General features: G+C 44.0%; 1 protein-coding gene across 1 annotated transcript in view; it reads right to left on the bottom strand.

Moving 5' to 3' along the window:
• The window catches only part of LOC140575456 (plasmanylethanolamine desaturase 1), a 35,671-nt gene continuing 17,908 nt past the window's right edge, over window positions 1-17,763 (bottom strand). Inside the window, exons 3-6 of the mRNA XM_072695786.1 lie at window positions 17,326-17,417; window positions 11,214-11,358; window positions 8,623-8,835; window positions 1-2,828 (exon numbers count right to left, since the gene is read on the bottom strand). Of these exons, the coding sequence (XP_072551887.1) occupies window positions 2,707-2,828; window positions 8,623-8,835; window positions 11,214-11,358; window positions 17,326-17,417 (572 nt within the window). The 3' untranslated portion in view covers window positions 1-2,706. The remainder of the gene's footprint in view (window positions 2,829-8,622; window positions 8,836-11,213; window positions 11,359-17,325; window positions 17,418-17,763) is intronic.

Below are 17,763 nucleotides of genomic sequence, written 5' to 3' on the forward strand. Positions count from 1 at the left end.
TTGTAACTTACTGGATCTTTATTAAATCATATAGCTAATAAAAACATTGATTTAAGGCAGACTAGCAGCAAGCATTAGCTGCAAGATGGACAGTAAGAATAAATACAAGGCTGATTGTTTAATAAAAAAATAGAAAAATTATAAAGCCATAGAGAGAAAGAACAAACTCAACTAGTGCAGCTGTAGGTATGAAGAAAAGAAAAGAAAAAAAAAAGTGTTGAGACGAACAGTTTTGTAACAGATGTTCTATGGCTGTATTTTTACTCTCACTGTCTACCTGCACGCTGCAATCTAACACAAGCTCTAAACGTGTTTCCACTGGCAGTCGGGTAGGCCTGTGTCTGTGTGTTCGGAGAGCATGGAGTGCATTTGAAGGGAAGGGTAGAGATAAGGAGATGCTGGGGTGCCTTCATCTAATGATTTATATGAATAACAGAACCAGATGACTGAAGTGCAAAGACTGTTGGTCATGTTTCTCCAAACCAGGCTTAGTAACACAGAAGGATTCTTAATATTTAAACTGACCTTCTTCCTGTATTGACCTCTATTTATCTGAACCGTATGAACTGCCAGCATTAGCCTGATAGAATCTATTCAGAAGCGCTGTGTGTGGCCCCTGTGTGTACAGAATCGGGGTCCACCTCAAGAGCTTAGCTGTTTCTCCTCAGATTTCCATGTGCTGCAGTTCCACAAGCAGTTCAAAAATCACACTCCGATTGGACTGCCTTAAAGGGCCCGTATCCTACAATTTCTCTTGTATATTATTTTTAGCTATTTTAGTTATGTGACCACCCTTTAACCTTAAAGCTTTATCCCTTAGAATGAAACAGGCTGTTTGTGACTGTGTCTTTAAGATGGATATAGTGTATGTAAATGACCCCTGTTGTGATGGGGCCCCGTATTGCACCCAATCAAAAAATAAGTCTCCAAAAAACTAAAACCTCCTTCAAGGTTTAATGTTAATATTAAAGCTAAATTGAAGGGGAAGATGCAGGTCAATGTGCTGGTTTTTGTGACATTTTAAAAAACAAGGAATTCAAAATGGGCTGTTTTTGCAGCCTAGTTTTTATAGACGGACTGGGGATCGAATTGAATGCACCAATGTTTACGTCATTGGTAGATCTTAAGAGATTAAGTGCTTTTGCCATGATTTGGGCCCTTAAAAAACAGCTGTTAAAATTGTGAAAGCTTGCAAGATTCAGGATTTAAACAAACAAACAAACAAACAGACCGGGTTGGGCCATTATGAGCCAGACTGGTAGGACTAGTCCAAACAGGAAAACAAGACCATATTCTAACCAATAATCTTTATCCCTCAAAATGACACAGGTTGTATTTATGACTGTGCCTTTAAAATGGATATTCTGTGTGTAAATGATTGGGTCTCATTTTGCAACTTATTAAAACAAAAAGAAAAAACAATAAAACAAACAACAAACAAACAAACATCTGGCATGAAACCCTCCTTTAAGGGCTTAACTTTACTGTTAAAGCTAAATGCTGCAAGTTGAATAGGCAGATAGATGTAAATGTGCAAAAATGGGCTGACCACCTAGTTTCCATTTATAAACTGGGGATAAAATTGAACGTACCAGTGTTTACATCCCATATTAAACTCAGATCAAAAAAGTGAATACATGTTTTTGCCACGATATGAGCTGGCTGGAGAAATTTCTCCCAATTTCTCTTCTGAATCCACAGAGCAAAAAGTGAAAGCTTTTTAAATTCAGGTTGTTTTTAGCCAGACCGAGCCATTATGAGCTAGACTGCTACGACTAGTCCAAACAGTCGGATGTCCTCCTTCAGAGGCTCAGCAATGCTCGACTTCAGCAAAGCTTTAACACACTGATCTGAAGAACGTGGTCTGTGTTTAAGGCCAATGCAGGCTGAGCCAGACACATTCTGGGAAAACATTCAGTTGGGTCAACAAAGCCCGGACCATTCCGGCTGGCCAACAAAACCCTTTCCCTTGTGTTTGAACGTTCAACTCGGAGACGTCTTCATTAGCCCAAAAACAGGAGGACATGTTACATGGAAGGAAAAGCAGAATCCTATTCTAGCTGTGTGCCTGAATCCCCTCTGACCAAAGGAAGTGCTGATACACAGTTGTTTCTCATCTGACCCCGAACTGAATGGCAATGAAAAGGGAGGGGGGGAGGAAAAAAACAAAAACAAAAATAAACACTAAAAATTTTTTCCACCCTCTGGAGAGCCCAACCTCCAGAGGATATACATTTCTGACAGATACAAGAACAAAGCAGCTGATGTTCAGGAGAGCACTCGTCAATGGAAGGACCGTGGAGAGTGAAGGTGAAGAGCGAGATGAAGTGCAGGAGCATTAATGACCACGCTCATCATGAGCGCTACGCTCTCAGCCACACGCCTTCTCTTTCTGGTCTACGTCTGTGTGCCAGAGTGTGAAAGAAAACTTTGGAAGAAGGGAACTGGAGGAAAAAGAGACAGACGCATGGCTTGTGTGTGGCAGACCTTAAAGAATGGTGAAGGCCTCAGTAGCAGAGGGATTCTGTGGTGGGGTGATGGAGAGACAGTAAGAGAAAGGAAAGGAGGAAAAAGGGGGTCGGGGGGTAAGGCCCATATTCTGCTTTTCTCCCTCTAGGAGGAACCCCCTCGGCTCAGAGGCTGAGGAGAGAGGAGCGAGGGATAAAGGAGGGGGACAGGGGAGGGGGTGTTGTCCCGTTCTGGGTCTTAGTCGGTCTTCTTGGCCCAGGCCATGTCGTCACACCGCGGCTTCTGGCCGGTCACTCTCTCTACCAGCCACTCCATCCTCCTCCAGAAACCTATCCGATCCAGAGGGTAGTTAAGCCAACCTAAGAGAAAGAGACAGGACAAGTACATTAGCAGGACACCATGTAGGCCTTAATAATAGAGAAGGAAGAGATAGCTTTTTGAAATGTTGTATAACAGTCTTAATTCGCTAATAATTACACCAGGGCTGTAATAATAACCATAATACCGCGGTTATGTGATGCTACTGCTTTTTGGGCTCATTACAATGGACAATAAAATGGACAGTTTTGGCTCCAAGACCTGATTGACCTAGCCATGTTTGTGGGTGGGTGGGCTGTTAATGGCTGAACTGATCTCTAATTTGATATTTCCAAATTACGACGTGTTTGATGTGTCACATTTCTGTTCTGTGTCTATCTAGTACATGTACTAGTACAAATACGCTCATTCATTCATGTGCATTTTAGATGGCTACAGGGCAGGGGGCGCTGTGGGAGCTCACAGATTGGTGAGGACACGCTCTGAAAACAGGTGAAAAAAAAAAAAAAAAAAACAGGCTGACCATAGTAGAGAGTTCAGCAACGTGCTGAGTTTAAACGAAAGGGAAAACAGATGAAAAACCCTCCCTAAGGTCGACTTTGTGGTCTCAGATATGTGATTTGAACCTCAATTAGCTTGAACTCAGTCTGTGCTGTGATGTTTAGCCTGTTAACCAACTGATCTAAGCTTAGCTGGCTACGAGTCTAAACAGGACCAGCCACGTTTCACCTTTCCGTCACTCCAACAGCCAAACAGTCGTTTGACTTTGCTCTCTCAGACGCAAGTTTTTTTTTTTTGTCAGTACTCGTATCAGCTAGTCAACAGCAGCTGCACTGAGCTGTTTGATACATGATAAGACAGTATGGAAGTAACGCATGGGCAAACGCAGGGCCATCTACAATACTTTTGCAGCTTATGCTACTGCTCCCGCGGTAAAAGTTTGAAACGATAGGACAGTATAAAAATAAGTGAATACCGCAGTAAAACAGCTACTTTGGGAGAAACAAGCAGCAAGGCTAAAAGCTACTGCTAGAATGGAAGGGCAGGCCAAAGGACCGCTTGTGCCCTGGGGAAGCTGGTGAAGTGAGAAGTTGCTATCGAGGCGTTAGGCTAAAAGCAAACCCAGCTGACCACCAACAATCTTGTCAGCTAGCTAACCACACGCTGCAACTACAGCAAACCAAGAAGACACATTTGTTCTTCTTACAATGCTAAACTAGGCTGGGCTATGTTATGCTACGCAACATGGCTACAGTGATCTGTCCTGGTGACATAATCCAGCCAATAAAAGCTCATGTTCTCCCCGCGAGCCCTCCATAAAAGCAAAATTAGTGTGCTTCATTCTGAGGCAAGATAACAGGGTTGTAAATGGTCTTACAAGTAAATGTAAAACTATTTCTACAGCAAAACTTAGATCCTCACTGAGGACCTTGCTGTAGTCAAGTTACCATTATAGATATGCACTTGTGCAGGACAATGAAAGCACATTCCACGGACATGCTGGACCGCAGTTCTTCCAGGTAGATCACGTCCCAGGAGATACAGGACAGGAGAGCTGGTTATAGCGACAGAGCGGCTCAAACACTTACTGATGTAAACACACCCCTACCACCTCATACAGCCACATCTAACACACTCACAGCTGCACATCCTAGCACCAGGCCCACAACCCTACTGGGATTTGACATAAAAGCCATTTTTGCCATACATGCAGACAGGGCGCACACACACACACACACGTGGTTCAGATGTTCTGATTCATATACTTTCAAAAGGTAATCACACACACACACACTTTCAATCTTTAAGACCCACCTTTGATGTCTTACAGAATAGGACTTCAGACTAGAAGACACTCCTAGTCAGTTGTATATGAACTTGTATATGCCATGTCTTTGCTAGGTATGTGTGGATGGGTGTGTGTGTGTGTGTGTGCGCGTGCACGCACGTATGAGTGTGTGTGGTCCCTGCAGTGGCACTGTCTGTGCAAGAGGAGAGCAGTATAGCATGTCTTGTTGTTTGATTACTCCTCTTTGTCTCCCTTTCTCTATCTGTCTCTCTCCATGCAGGCCTGTTTGTTAGCACTGACAGCAGGTTAGCATTAAATATACATGGAGACTGTCAGCCAGTGGAGCACACAAAGACAGGCCGGGGGGCCCCGGGGACCCGGCAGAGAGGGTGGAGGAGAGCCCCCAGAGGTAGAGCAAGAGAGAGTATGTGGGAGCGAGAGAGACTCTCCTTCCTTTGTCTTCATCATTCCCAAGCTGGAAAAGAGGACCAGCTCTCGCTCCCTCTCTCTCCATGTCTCACACACACACACATACACACACACACACACACACACACACACACACACATACACATACACACACACACGCTCCACCCCCACACTCACATCTGTTGTCCACAGGGGCGCAGGGTGACGCACAAGCATCCCCACTCTGCTCTCTCAAAGACACACACGCCGCATACTGAGTGTTCAAGCGATCACAGGGGCTTAATGCCTTTACACACACACACACACACACACACACACACACACACACACACACACACACACACACACACACACACACACACACACACACACACTTAAACTGTCTTAAGCGATTTTTAATCCATAACCAACATCTAGTGGAAGTGCCGGGTAACTGTTGTTCTGAAGGACAAGAACCAGTCCTAAATTACAATGAACAGAACATGTAAAGTAAGACCACAGGTCCAGCTTTATGAGAGCTGCTATTACACACCAACCCAGTCTGGATGTGGTAGTGTTAAGGCAGCACCTCGTACACTGATACGTGCATCTTCTGAACTGCTCTTAGGCTGAACTTGCAAGGATGGCCTGACCTGCAAATCAAACTAAACGTCTGAAGAAAAAAAATAAAGCCCTATTTAAAAATAATTACATTTACACTGAGTCCCAGGGTAATTCGCTTATTCACAGTGGCTTGGTGGACAGCATTATGGCCTCTTAGACTTTGGTTCAAATCCCGATCTGGGTGGAGTTTCCTTGTTCTTTTTCCCACCCTCCCTGAGTCTATGTGGGCTTCGTCTGGAGACTCCTGTTTCCTTCCACAATCCAAAAACATGAAAATCAGGTGAACAGGTTACTCTAAAGTTGCCCTGGTGTGTGGGTAAAACAGTGTGAATGCATGTGTGTGATTGAGTGTATGTCTGTATGCCTAGATATGGGTTGGTACAAGATATGGCTTGCCCTAGGTGAACCCCTCTCAGTGCTCAATGCAGTCCCCCAGGATACTTTTTTCCTTCTTTTTTTCTATTTATATTGGCTTAATCATATAAATAGAAGCTTGGCAGCAGCGTCCTAGTTACTTTTAAACTCACTGCTAAAAAGTTCAAAGGATAAATATATGCTTTTGTCCGGTAACTGCTTCCTGTTGAGATGCTGGGCCAAATCTGCTCCCCCCCATTCTGAACTTGCATGTGGTTGTGGAGCGAGAGTTATGACTAATTGATTTTGAGGTACATTAACTATACATTAAAGCCACAAAGGGTTAAATTCTTAGTTAAGGTTTACTCTCGTACTTCTGATTCTAAATATTATACAGCTATATAATATGTATAATACAGCAATATTATAGATATTATAAATGTTTTTTTTTCAGCCAACCAGAATTTGGTGGCCGTTTCTAGTTGAGAGCATGCCATGTGTGGTTGCCTGCCGCTTCTTGCCAGTGTTTGTTGGTTGGATGATCACCCATTTCTGTTTTTTCTCCCTTGTCCTCTGAGAAAACTACATGCGTTATTACCTGCTGTTTTACACTGAACTCAGCGATGGTCTGATCATTTCAGTACTGTCCGGATTCTCAATGTTGTCCCAAGTGTTTTATTTTAAATTTGTTTGTCGATTCTTTTCTGTTTTTATTCCCCAATTTGGTACTGCCACTTAACTGATCCGTTCATAACTTCCCCCAGCACTGGCAATGTTCCCAAAACTAGTTGGGTAAGGACTTAACAGCCAGACAGCGTCACACTCGGAGTGCCAGATCTCCAGCTCCACTGTTCCAGCTAACAGACACCTGTGCTGGCCAACATCGCTTTGAGAGCGATGAAGGGAAAGAGTGCCATCTACCCATCCAGAGAGAGCATGGCAATTGTGCTATCTCGGACCTCGACCAGTGATGGCAAAGCAGCATGGCTCGGGATAGGAACTTGTGACCCCAAAGCCATATTGGCAGCGTGTTAGACCGCGGAGCCACTCCTAAATATCCTAAATGTTGTACCATCCCCACTCTGCTCTCTCAAAGACACACACGCCGCATACTGAGTGTTCAAGCGATCACAGGGGCTTAATGCCTTTACACACACACACACACACACACACACACACACACACACACACACACACACACACACACACACACACACACACACACACACACACACACACACTTCTTAAAACGCGATTTTTAATCCATAACCAACATCTAGTGGAAGTGCCGGGTAACTGTTGTTCTGAAGGACAAGAACCAGTCCTAAATTACAATGAACAGAACATGTAAAGTAAGACCACAGGTCCAGCTTTATGAGAGCTGCTATTACACACCAACCCAGTCTGGATGTGGTAGTGTTAAGGCAGCACCTCGTACACTGATACGTGCATCTTCTGAACTGCTCTTAGGCTGAACTTGCAAGGATAGGAACTTGTGACCCCAAAGCCATATTGGCAGCGTGTTTGACCGCTGAGCCACTCCTAAATATCCTAAATGTTGTACCAGGTAGATGTTGCCTTTTGTGGGTGTGTGTGCGTGTGTGGGGAGGGGGGGGTTGGGGGTAGATTTTAAACACAAACAAAATTTAAATGAAATTGTTGCTAGAACTTCACTTCTAAAAATAAGCCAGCATCTTTTCAACTATTTGGAACGTTTATGAGACAACGAGACAGAAACCTTGAGGCTAGAATTGACTCCTTCTCTGGTAATATTACTGCTGTCCGGATATGAGAGTTTCATCACTGAGGACACGTGTAAAGGTTTTACATGATGTGTCCTCTTCATAAACTAATCTAATCAGAAGAGGCCTTAAGACTCTCTTCATGTTCCGGTCATCTGCAGCCGATGTGCTGCGTCTGATTTTATTTGTAGACATTTTAAGCAGTAATAAATGTAGGGTGCCCTAACTTCTTCCTTAGAAGAAAACTGCATTTCTTTTATTTACATTTTAAACATTTTACAAGACATGGGACTGGGACTAGACTTCACTGTTGAGGCTTCAGGTGGTGTCGTGGGTTTAAATCAGAAAAACACTGACGAAGGGAGATGCCTTCCTGATGACCCCTGTGAAGACGATGGACCATAAACATAGGCTTGACAAAGACCCAGAAGCACAGTATAACACTGTGTCGCACCATAGCGGTTGCTGTGTTCTGCTCACAGCAATATTTAAGTGTATAGTACTTGGTGGCCGAGGTGGGCCTAACCCAGCGAAGAACTGCCTGAGGGAGGTGCCAATCTCATTGACCCCAGTGACGAGTTTGCAGTGGGGTGGGTGAATAGAATAGGGGTAAAGGGAATGGGCTGTGCCCTGTGTGTAACCCTAAGTATAAGATGCAGGGCTTTTCCCATCTTTTCCTGTTCTCCATCTCTCCATATTGTTCAAATAAAGGTTAAATGATAAAACATATAAAAATAAATAAATAAAAAAAATGGGATGTCTTCATTTGTTCATATGACTGTAGCTGCCAATACTGTGCTTTACTGGTTAGAACACAGCAAAGAAGACACAACAACCGGTGCATAAAATATATGACAAATGTCAGCAGGACGAGTGAAAGTCTGACGTGCGTGGGTGTGGATGTATGTGTGGGTCTACCTGTAGTAATGCAGTAGTAGGTCTCATGAGGGGACACGTGGTGGATGCGGTGGTGTTTGCGGGGCAGCACTAGGTGGCAGTCCTGCAGCAGGGTGACCCAGCGCGGCAGGCCGAAGTAAGAGTGAGACCACTTGTGGATCTGATTAGTCATGGTCACAAAAACTGCCAGCGCAAAGACGAAACACTCCCAGGGGTAGGACTCCGCAAGGGCATCTGCGAGAGATAGATGGAGGGACGGAGGGAGAGATTCAATTATATGCAAATCAAAATAAATGCGTCCTGCTTTTTAATAAGCTATTCTTCTCCTCCCCTCAGCTGCGGTGGGCTGATTCCATACTGACCTTCACCTGCTGAACCCTGAGCTGAAGACTCACCTGCAGAGCCCACACACCATCTGCTGAGCCCACACAGCTTCAGCTCTACACACAGGGCTAAACTGTTCATGCAGGCTTTGCAGGCACTTGTAGGAGTTGCAGGAGAACTGTGGGTAATTGCGCACACGATTTCTCTCAGGTTTTCAGTTGTAGACGCAGCACGTTTGAGGGTGTAAGAGTGCAACAGTTTTAAAGGGCTTCATTTGGGTGTTTTTACATTGCCTTCCCAATATCCTAAAGAACAACCTTCACGTAACCAGTTATTATACAAACCATTAGACTGTCATTGTCCTGTAAAAATCTCCATTGTGAATCTGCCAGCTGTTCTTTACATTGGGTCAAAGTTATGAACAGTTATGAATTATTACCAATTATTACCAATAGAAATTATTGCTGGCCAAAAAACATGCATGTCCAAAATAGTGGCTTTACAGAAGAAGGTCAAAAATGTAATCTTTGAACGAAAGTTAATAAAAAAAATAAGTTTAATTTAGAGCAAGTATTTTAGAGCATTTCTATTGGTCTTTTCTAAAAATGATAGCAGTGAAATGCTCTGAAATGGCTTGAAACTAAATATTAATACATTTGACGTTTTATTTCCTTATCCTATACAATTTGCAATTTTGAAAATACAATGTTTTGTACGAAGTTGGCGATATGCTCATCAGTTATGGTGAAACTAATTTTATTTTAGCAATAAAAATAAATAAATAAATAAATAAAATGAATGATGTAGCCATTGGGAGGAGCTAAACAGTCTACAGACAATTTAAAATTTCAAATGTATTATTTCAAATGGTTTTATAATTAGGGATTATTTTCTAATCATATATTAGAATATAAAACATTTATGTTATACATTATAATTTTAAAAATCTAATATTGTCAAGGTATCTATGAACTTCACTGTCACTGTATGAAAATCACTGGATTCAGTCTCTAATAGAACGGCCACTGTTACAGTTTAGAGGAATGATGGGGGTTGTACAATGCGAACAATGGAACAAACTCTAATACTGATAATCTTGGGGCGTTTACACCTGCCTGACACCTGCTTTCATGTAGCTTGTGTACTTTCTTAGCTCTGTTTAGGAGGTAGCTGTAGACTACAGCATCCTGATTATAATGAGGCTGCATTACTGATGTTTGAATATTGATCATTATTATTGTTAATAACCTTAAGAAAATAAGTTACAATGCATAGACGATATTTTTGTTTTTTGGTGATCAGATTGACAAAAACACACGTTGAAGCCAGGTGTAAACAGGCTCCTAAAATTAAATGCTGAATGTTTCAAAGCCTAGAAACCTATTATTATTACAATTTAAAATACAGAGTCAAATGGAGCAGCTTAGATGCACACAGAATACTGTGTATAATCTGGATAAGTAAGCATTTAACACAACCATTAGAATTCGTTCACAGTACAAAGAGATCAGACGTGTGTTAGCTTAACCATTTCAAAACGTGTGCTTGAGAAAGCCCAGTAGTTACAGTTCCCACCCAACACTTTAGCTTATCTTATCAGTCCTTTATTAAAGTGAATTAGGTGAGCTGGTAGAACTGAAGTCCATAAAGTGGCTGGAGTTCACAGAGTGGCTGGAGTTCACAGAGTGGCTGGAGTTCACCTCTACTAACCCAGATCTAACTAACACACATTCTAACCACTGACTATTGAACATATGCTTTTGGTCTCGTTTTGGGTGGATAACCACATGAAATGACTTGACACGGCAACAAGACAATACAAAATGTCATACGGCTCAATAAAGTGGTGGGAAGGGTTGAGGAATTTCAGACAAATTAAGCACAGAGAACTTTTGGGGCTACATGTGACAGGCTAAGCAGCTTAGTTTATAAAAACTCACAATTTGAGAGATCAGATTGGTGACAGTCTAAGTACAGTGTTTGTCAGACATTGATCTGGGGGTCAATAATTCATCATCATTTGATTTTTCACCAAACTATTCCTTTACATGTTTGGACAGGATTTAAAAAAACTAATTAAAATACATAAAACATAAATGTCTGTCAAACAGGGAACATTTTATTCTGTGAAATGACCATAGCTGGCCGGACTACCCACAATGACAGCACGACACATGACACGATTTCCCGAAAGAACACCTTCACAGTACAATAAAAGCCACACAGAGTGACACTCACTGAAACTGTACAAGTTGTTTAGACACATCTGTGTGCATGTGTCTTTGTACCTGGTGAGTAGGAAAGGAACTTGTAGGCCATGTGGGCGAGAGGCAGGATGGTGATCATGCAGTTGTCTCCATTGGTCTCAATGAAGTCATGCCGAGTGATGGCCGTCGGGTCAATGTGGTGCTCCCGGAACGGGCGGATAAATGCCTGCACAGACAGTGGGCAGGGAGAGATAGAAATAGAGAGAGGCAGAAAGATAAATGGGGAAGCAAAAAATTAAAGACGACACAGGACAAGGAGGACGGGGTTTTTGTTAATGAATGGCAAACCATCTGCTACACACACACACACACACACACACACACACACACACACACACACACACACACACACACACACACACACACACACACAAACAAACACCAGTGATATAGCAGATGTAGGTGAGACCAAGGCACAAATTGCCAAAGTATTTACCCAGCCAAAACAATATGCACAGCCAAGGCGAGGGGAGTGCAAACGTTACAGCTTACCTCACAGGAGGGGCTGTAACATTAACTGACTAAGGGGCTAATCATAACACTCGCCAGAAATCTAACGGTGGAAACCCGATTAATCCAGCACAGCTCTGTCTGAACCAGACACTCTTTCCAACCAAAGTACATGAAAATACTGTCTCTGCATCAAAATAAAATATGACTAGGGTAAAACTGACTGTCAAACTTGACATCAAGACTCTTTAAGTAGTAAAAAAAAAAAGTTAAAATCCAGTCAGTCATTTTAACATGAACTGACATGGGTAAATGTGGTGGAATTTAGCTCAACCAGAGTTCTACCATTGTGCGAATTCATGTCCACAAATTTCCTTTCAAGACTCCAAAGCTATTATGAATGAGGCCAGTGTAAAAACATTGCCCATACTTTGAGCTCTACAAATGCTCTTTGTGATGCCATAGTGTTTAAAGTATGCCACAATGTAAAGAAAAAAAACTGCAATACAAGGTTTTTGCATTACAGCGACAAATATTACATTTATATGGAGGATATGGACTTCACTTATTCCCCCTTTCCTAGACACTGTGTAAAACCTAACCCTACAGTGGGCTGGCTGTGAATTCTGTGACTTGTACACAGAGATATATATAAAACACTGGTGTAAGGGACAAAACCACACTCTTATAATTTTGTGTGTGTATATATATATATATATATATATATATATATATATATATATATATATATATATATATATATATATATATATATATATATAGTGGATCTTTTTTTGTTTTTTGTCTAGTCCCTGTAGAGAAGTACTGCCAATAGGAATCTCTGGAGCAGATAAACATCAACCTATTGGCACCATGCCTCCTAATGTCAGGTGTGGGCTTGAGGGGTGTGGAGCAGTGGAACAGTGTTCTTGGGATTGATGGTGCTCAGTCCAATACTTTTGAGATGAGTGGAAGATGAGATGGGGTGGAAATCACCCAACATCCCAACCTCACTAACGCTCTTTAGTTGCTGAATGCTATCACATCCTCACAGCAACGCTCCAAATTGTATCAGATAGCCTTTCTGGCACAGTAGGTAAGAAACAATGAATGAGTATTTTGGAAGAAACAATGAATGCGCAGATGTCCCAATACTTTTGTCCATCTAGTGTATACAGAACCATAAACAAGAGCTTGGTTTTTCATCACACAAAATAATCTTTAGTCTTCAGGGTGAATCCTGAAAAATCCCGTTCTGCCCTGCTCCTTGCAAGAGTTTGTCTTTTACACCTGTGTCAGGGGGGCTTTGAAAGAATTCTGACTCAAGAACAAGTTCTACATTTGTGAACATCGACAGGCAGGAAAGCTGTGAACTGTTGCCTAAACAAACAGCTCTGAAACATGGAGAGATCTTGTGTGTTTACCGTCTCCTCCTGAAGGTCGGGAGGGGAGGAGAGGGGACGGGGACAGGGAGGGGAGAGGAGAGGAGGGGGTGGCTGAGGGTTGATGTTTGACTGATAGAGTTAAACTGGTGCGCAGGCGTTACCAGAGCCTAATGAAAGGCGAGGGGTAGGTGTGGTGTGTGTGTGTGTGTGTGTGTGTGTGTGTGTGGGGGGGGGGGGGCGGGGTGGTGGTGGGTAAGAACGCGCATGGCCGCGTGAGCTACAAGTTATGGAGCGGCGAGATAACCCGGCATAAAACAGCACTTCCCCGCCGCTCAGATCCCGCATCATGAAAAAGCTGAACCCAGCGGCTCCTGTCACTCACGCCCGGGAGCGCTGCTTTGAGACGGGCGCCCCGCCTGCGAGCGTGCGGGTGTCGCAAAATGAAAGGGAGCGCGGGAAAGAATCGCATAAGCACAAAGAGAAAAGAGGAGAGAGAGAGAAAAAAATAAAATAAAACCCCCACAAGAATGAAGGTAATTTATTTCCCACACAAAAAAGCAGGAATCGTTTGGAGCCGCATTACCATAGTGGTTTCGGAGGCGAGGCGCGAGGGGGGAAAATGTCATTATCGTGTGTTTGTGGGCCGAACTCAATCACACCTATATCTGAGGGCGCGTGGAGGCACTCTGCTGGAGCACGGGAAACTATCTGCTGATATTTCGACAATTATCTTCCCTCCCGTTCAGCTCGTCTCCCCCTCCTCTTCCCTCTCCCGGCGCAAGATTAAAAGAGCGCTAAGCTGCAGACGGCCCGCAGAGCGCATGTGTAGGACTCTCGGGCCACCCGGTGGCCCTCCGCCGCTAATCCCGCACCGTTTAACGCCCTGCCTCGCGCCTCGCCTCGCAGACGCCTCAGCCGCCTCGTGCCTTAATCACGACTCCACCATCTCCGGATTACCTTGGTAACCAGGCGGCTGACGGGCGAGCGGCCTCCCCCGCCCTTAACCTGATCCCTTTCATTCTCTCTCCCTCCCCAGCGCTCCTCACTCTTAAGTGCCCATTTAATCACGCTCATTAGCGACTCTCCCTCAAGTTGTCTCTATTTTTTTTCCCGGTGTTTGAACGTGCGGACAGAAAGCCGTATATAGGCGGCCGCTAAGTGCTGCCTTTAATCTGCCAGTTAAAGGGGGTTTAGAGAGCCGCGTTTTGAAGGGGCCCTAAATTCCCTCGCTCTTTTTGAAGTCCGATCACTCCCAGGTGGCGGATCCTAATTATCCTCGACAGCAGAAGGATCGGCAGCAGTGGCTGTGGAGCAGAGAGGAAGTCGTCTTCCTCCTCCTTACCAGCCGTGAGCTGAGCCGTTTAATGGCACAGACAGACAGACGCTGATGAAAGTGCTGAGAGTGGCCCCCTCGGACTGGGCCACGGGGGTGCCGCACGATCGGTTCACGCGGACCACTGTCTCCAGGATGCAGAGACGGTTCATCCACACATTCTGAATCAGAGGGGCCTGTGGAGGACAGCAGTGGGCCTTGGTCAAGGCAAAGCTATCGCAACATGGCCTCTTCTTTAGTCTCTATTCAGGCTACAAATCAAGAACACTGCTGGTCATCGTCTCTAATCTTCTGATGACAGGGCACCTTCATTTTTGAGAGAGTACAAGAGCGATTCACGGGAGTCCACAAGAGCATAATTGGCCTTGTGCTCTCTGGGTGGGTAGGATGGCAACACTGGACAGTCAATGTTCTCCTCCAAGTCATGTCTATATGTTGTATAAAAAGTCCATAATGTAATTATCGTGACAGGCCTACTTTTGAGATGCTTTCGGCACATGACAAACACGACCTATCCTTTTGAGCAGGGGTGGACAATTCCAGTCCTGGAGGCCAGATTCCTGCAGGGCTTTTGTGCTTTTCCTGGTCAGGCACACCTGATTCAATTGCCAGACTTAGTAGGTCTGTTAGAGGAGGGAAATCAGCAAACTGTGCTGGACTCTGGCTTGTCGTCTTGCCAACACCAGAGACAACTGTTGGTTGAGTAAGTTTGGGAAATGTTTCCCTTGTGAAAGTTTACAGATAAAGGGGAGAGGGTAAATAAAAAGGTCACTTTCACATTCTGAAACACATCGAGTTTAGTGTGCATGATATCTGAACAGCTGCTAGACCTGCACAAGCAGGAAATCACCCAAATGTGTTTGTTGGGAGTACTGCAAGGTTGGAAGCTTGATGCCTTCAAAGAGTGCACACATCTGCTATGACCACATGCTAGAATTTATGGGCTAGGCAAACAATCCATGGACAATCATATACACAGAATCTCCGCCTTAGCCTACCGAACAACAGCAGATGTAGGTAAACCTGGGTGAGTGCCAAGATCAAGCCTGACCTGGGAATTGAGAGCGTAGGCAGTTCTACAGGGGTTTCGCAATGCCCTAATGCCCCTCCCTGGCAACACCGTGTCCCTTGTCAACGGAAACACAAAAGCATCCCCAAATTCATCACTCCTACCTGTCCAGCAAAGAAAAAAGCAAAGGCCGCCTGCTTTTTTTAATTGGACAGGCAGAGGGTGACCTTTTCCGCGATTGGGCGAGAAGAGGGCGAGTACGGTCTGCATTAATTTGGGCCTCCTGGGCAATCCTGCCCCCTGTGAGCTAGACCTTAGGGGGGAGACGAGGGGGGTTATGATTCAGAGCTCCAGGAAACCAGCACAGGGGAAGTCCCCAGAGAGGATGTGGCATTTTCCTTCATCAGGCCATGGGCTTGGTAAACCACAACAGACCAATAAAGCAAAAGGCGGATATGAAAATTAAACAGGGTCATTTGTTAAAATCAAACACACTAATATGCTAAGAGGTCACAGTGTGTGTGGTACACTGCGGGATGAGCACAAGTGTGAAAATATGGCAGTGTTAATACAGATCCACAAGATCTGCCCACATTGCTAATATGGCTTTTGGGAGATGAGATTAAAATGGTAACAAGAGGGAGACTCCGAAATCAGTCTGCATCTGCTGAGCCACGTTTGTGAAATATACAAATGAACTGAAAGTAGATAAGGAAACTCTAAAATGCACAGTCTACCACAGCTCAAAAATGTCAGTGTTTACATCAGTCCTAACTCTATAACTCTATATGCAATAAACTAAAACATCTTACCTGCTTAGTCACCATGACAACAGTCAGGACTGGATTTAGGATAATAGTGATCATAGAATTATACTTTATGTTATTTATCTTAACTCCAAAAGGGAAAAGAAGCAGCATTTGCTGAATCTGGTTTAAAATGACAAGTGCAAATGGACACGTTGGGGGAGGGGGGAAAATTAGGGCCGTGGCCTATGGGTTTGAACAGAAGGTCGCTGGCTCAATCCCCTTGACTGTCAGGAAGTGGGGGCAAGGTGGAGACAACAGCGCTCTCTGGTCTGTTTTTATACATGACAGAAGTTCTCTTTAGCAAGGCACCTAATGCCAAAGTGCTCCTCCTGCACTGAGGTGGCTGCCCCCCCGGCCATGGGTTTGTGTTCTCACTGCCCCAATTCAATACAGCCCATGCCAGGTCTGGGGTAAATGTGGATGTCAAAATTCGTTGCACTGCTGTGAAAACCAGGAGCCAATTTGGCTTTGAATTGTTTCACAATTTTGAAATGTGAGAAATATTTACACAGCAGAACTCCCTTAAGTCCCAGCTCCACTTTTGCTGCTCATTTAGGCATACAGGTAACGTGAAGACGGGTGACTGCAAACACACACATGCATACACACAGAGCAGCGCAGTCTGCAGTTCCAAGCTCAAAGTAGCTTACAGTCAGTCTCAAGTGTAAAAGCTGACTATATGCACTGAAAGTCAAATTCCAAATTTAGCACAACAGAAATAACTGAACAGATAAATGGGGGGTTTAAAAAAAGTCTCTGTCCTTTGGGCAAGACATGAACAGAGGGACTTGACTAACTGTGGTCATTACATGGCTGTTTTTCTTTGTACAGAACTGCGACAGCAAACCCAATTTCCCCTTTCTCCATCTACTCTGATTCTTCGGTCACCCATTATAATTTAGACGACCTCTCATCTTCATCAGATGAGCCACCCTCACTGTTCATCGTACTGTAACTTGGTGATGATAGGCTTTACCGGCAATTACCAACACTGATATTTATCAAAACTAGCACTGAGAGAACTGAAACTGTGGCCGATATTTCCTGTTATTTGGGTCAGTGGTCAGAATCAGTAGTGACACAGTGCTGTCCTCTGAAAGGGTCATCACTAATCTGATCTGAGAACAGTCCTTAGCCATTTACTCACCTTCCCAATGACAGGGATGTCCACAGACCCCCAGGTATCAGCTCCCCAATGAACCATTCCAGAGGCAAAGTCTGCCGTTACTATACCAGTCACTGAGAGAAAGAGAGAGCGTGAGAGAGAGAGCATGAGAGAGAGAGAGAGAGAGATAGATATGTAAACAAAGGCAATTTTTGCTACGTAATAATCTGCATTACTGATCACAAAAGAACTTCAACAACCAAGCAATTTATTAGGGACACTATACTGGGAATGAATACTGGGTTGATCCTCCTTTAGCTCTCAAAACAGCCCCAATTCTTCGTGGCATGGATTCCACAAGATGTTGGAAACATTCCTCTGAGATCCATGTTGACATGATTGTGTCACGCAATTCCAGCAGATTTTTTAGGAGCACTTTCAGGCTGTGAATCTACCACATCCCAAAGGTGTACTATTAGA

The sequence above is a fragment of the Salminus brasiliensis genome, chromosome 13, assembly GCF_030463535.1.
Source record: "Salminus brasiliensis chromosome 13, fSalBra1.hap2, whole genome shotgun sequence".
NCBI lineage: Eukaryota > Metazoa > Chordata > Actinopteri > Characiformes > Bryconidae > Salminus > Salminus brasiliensis.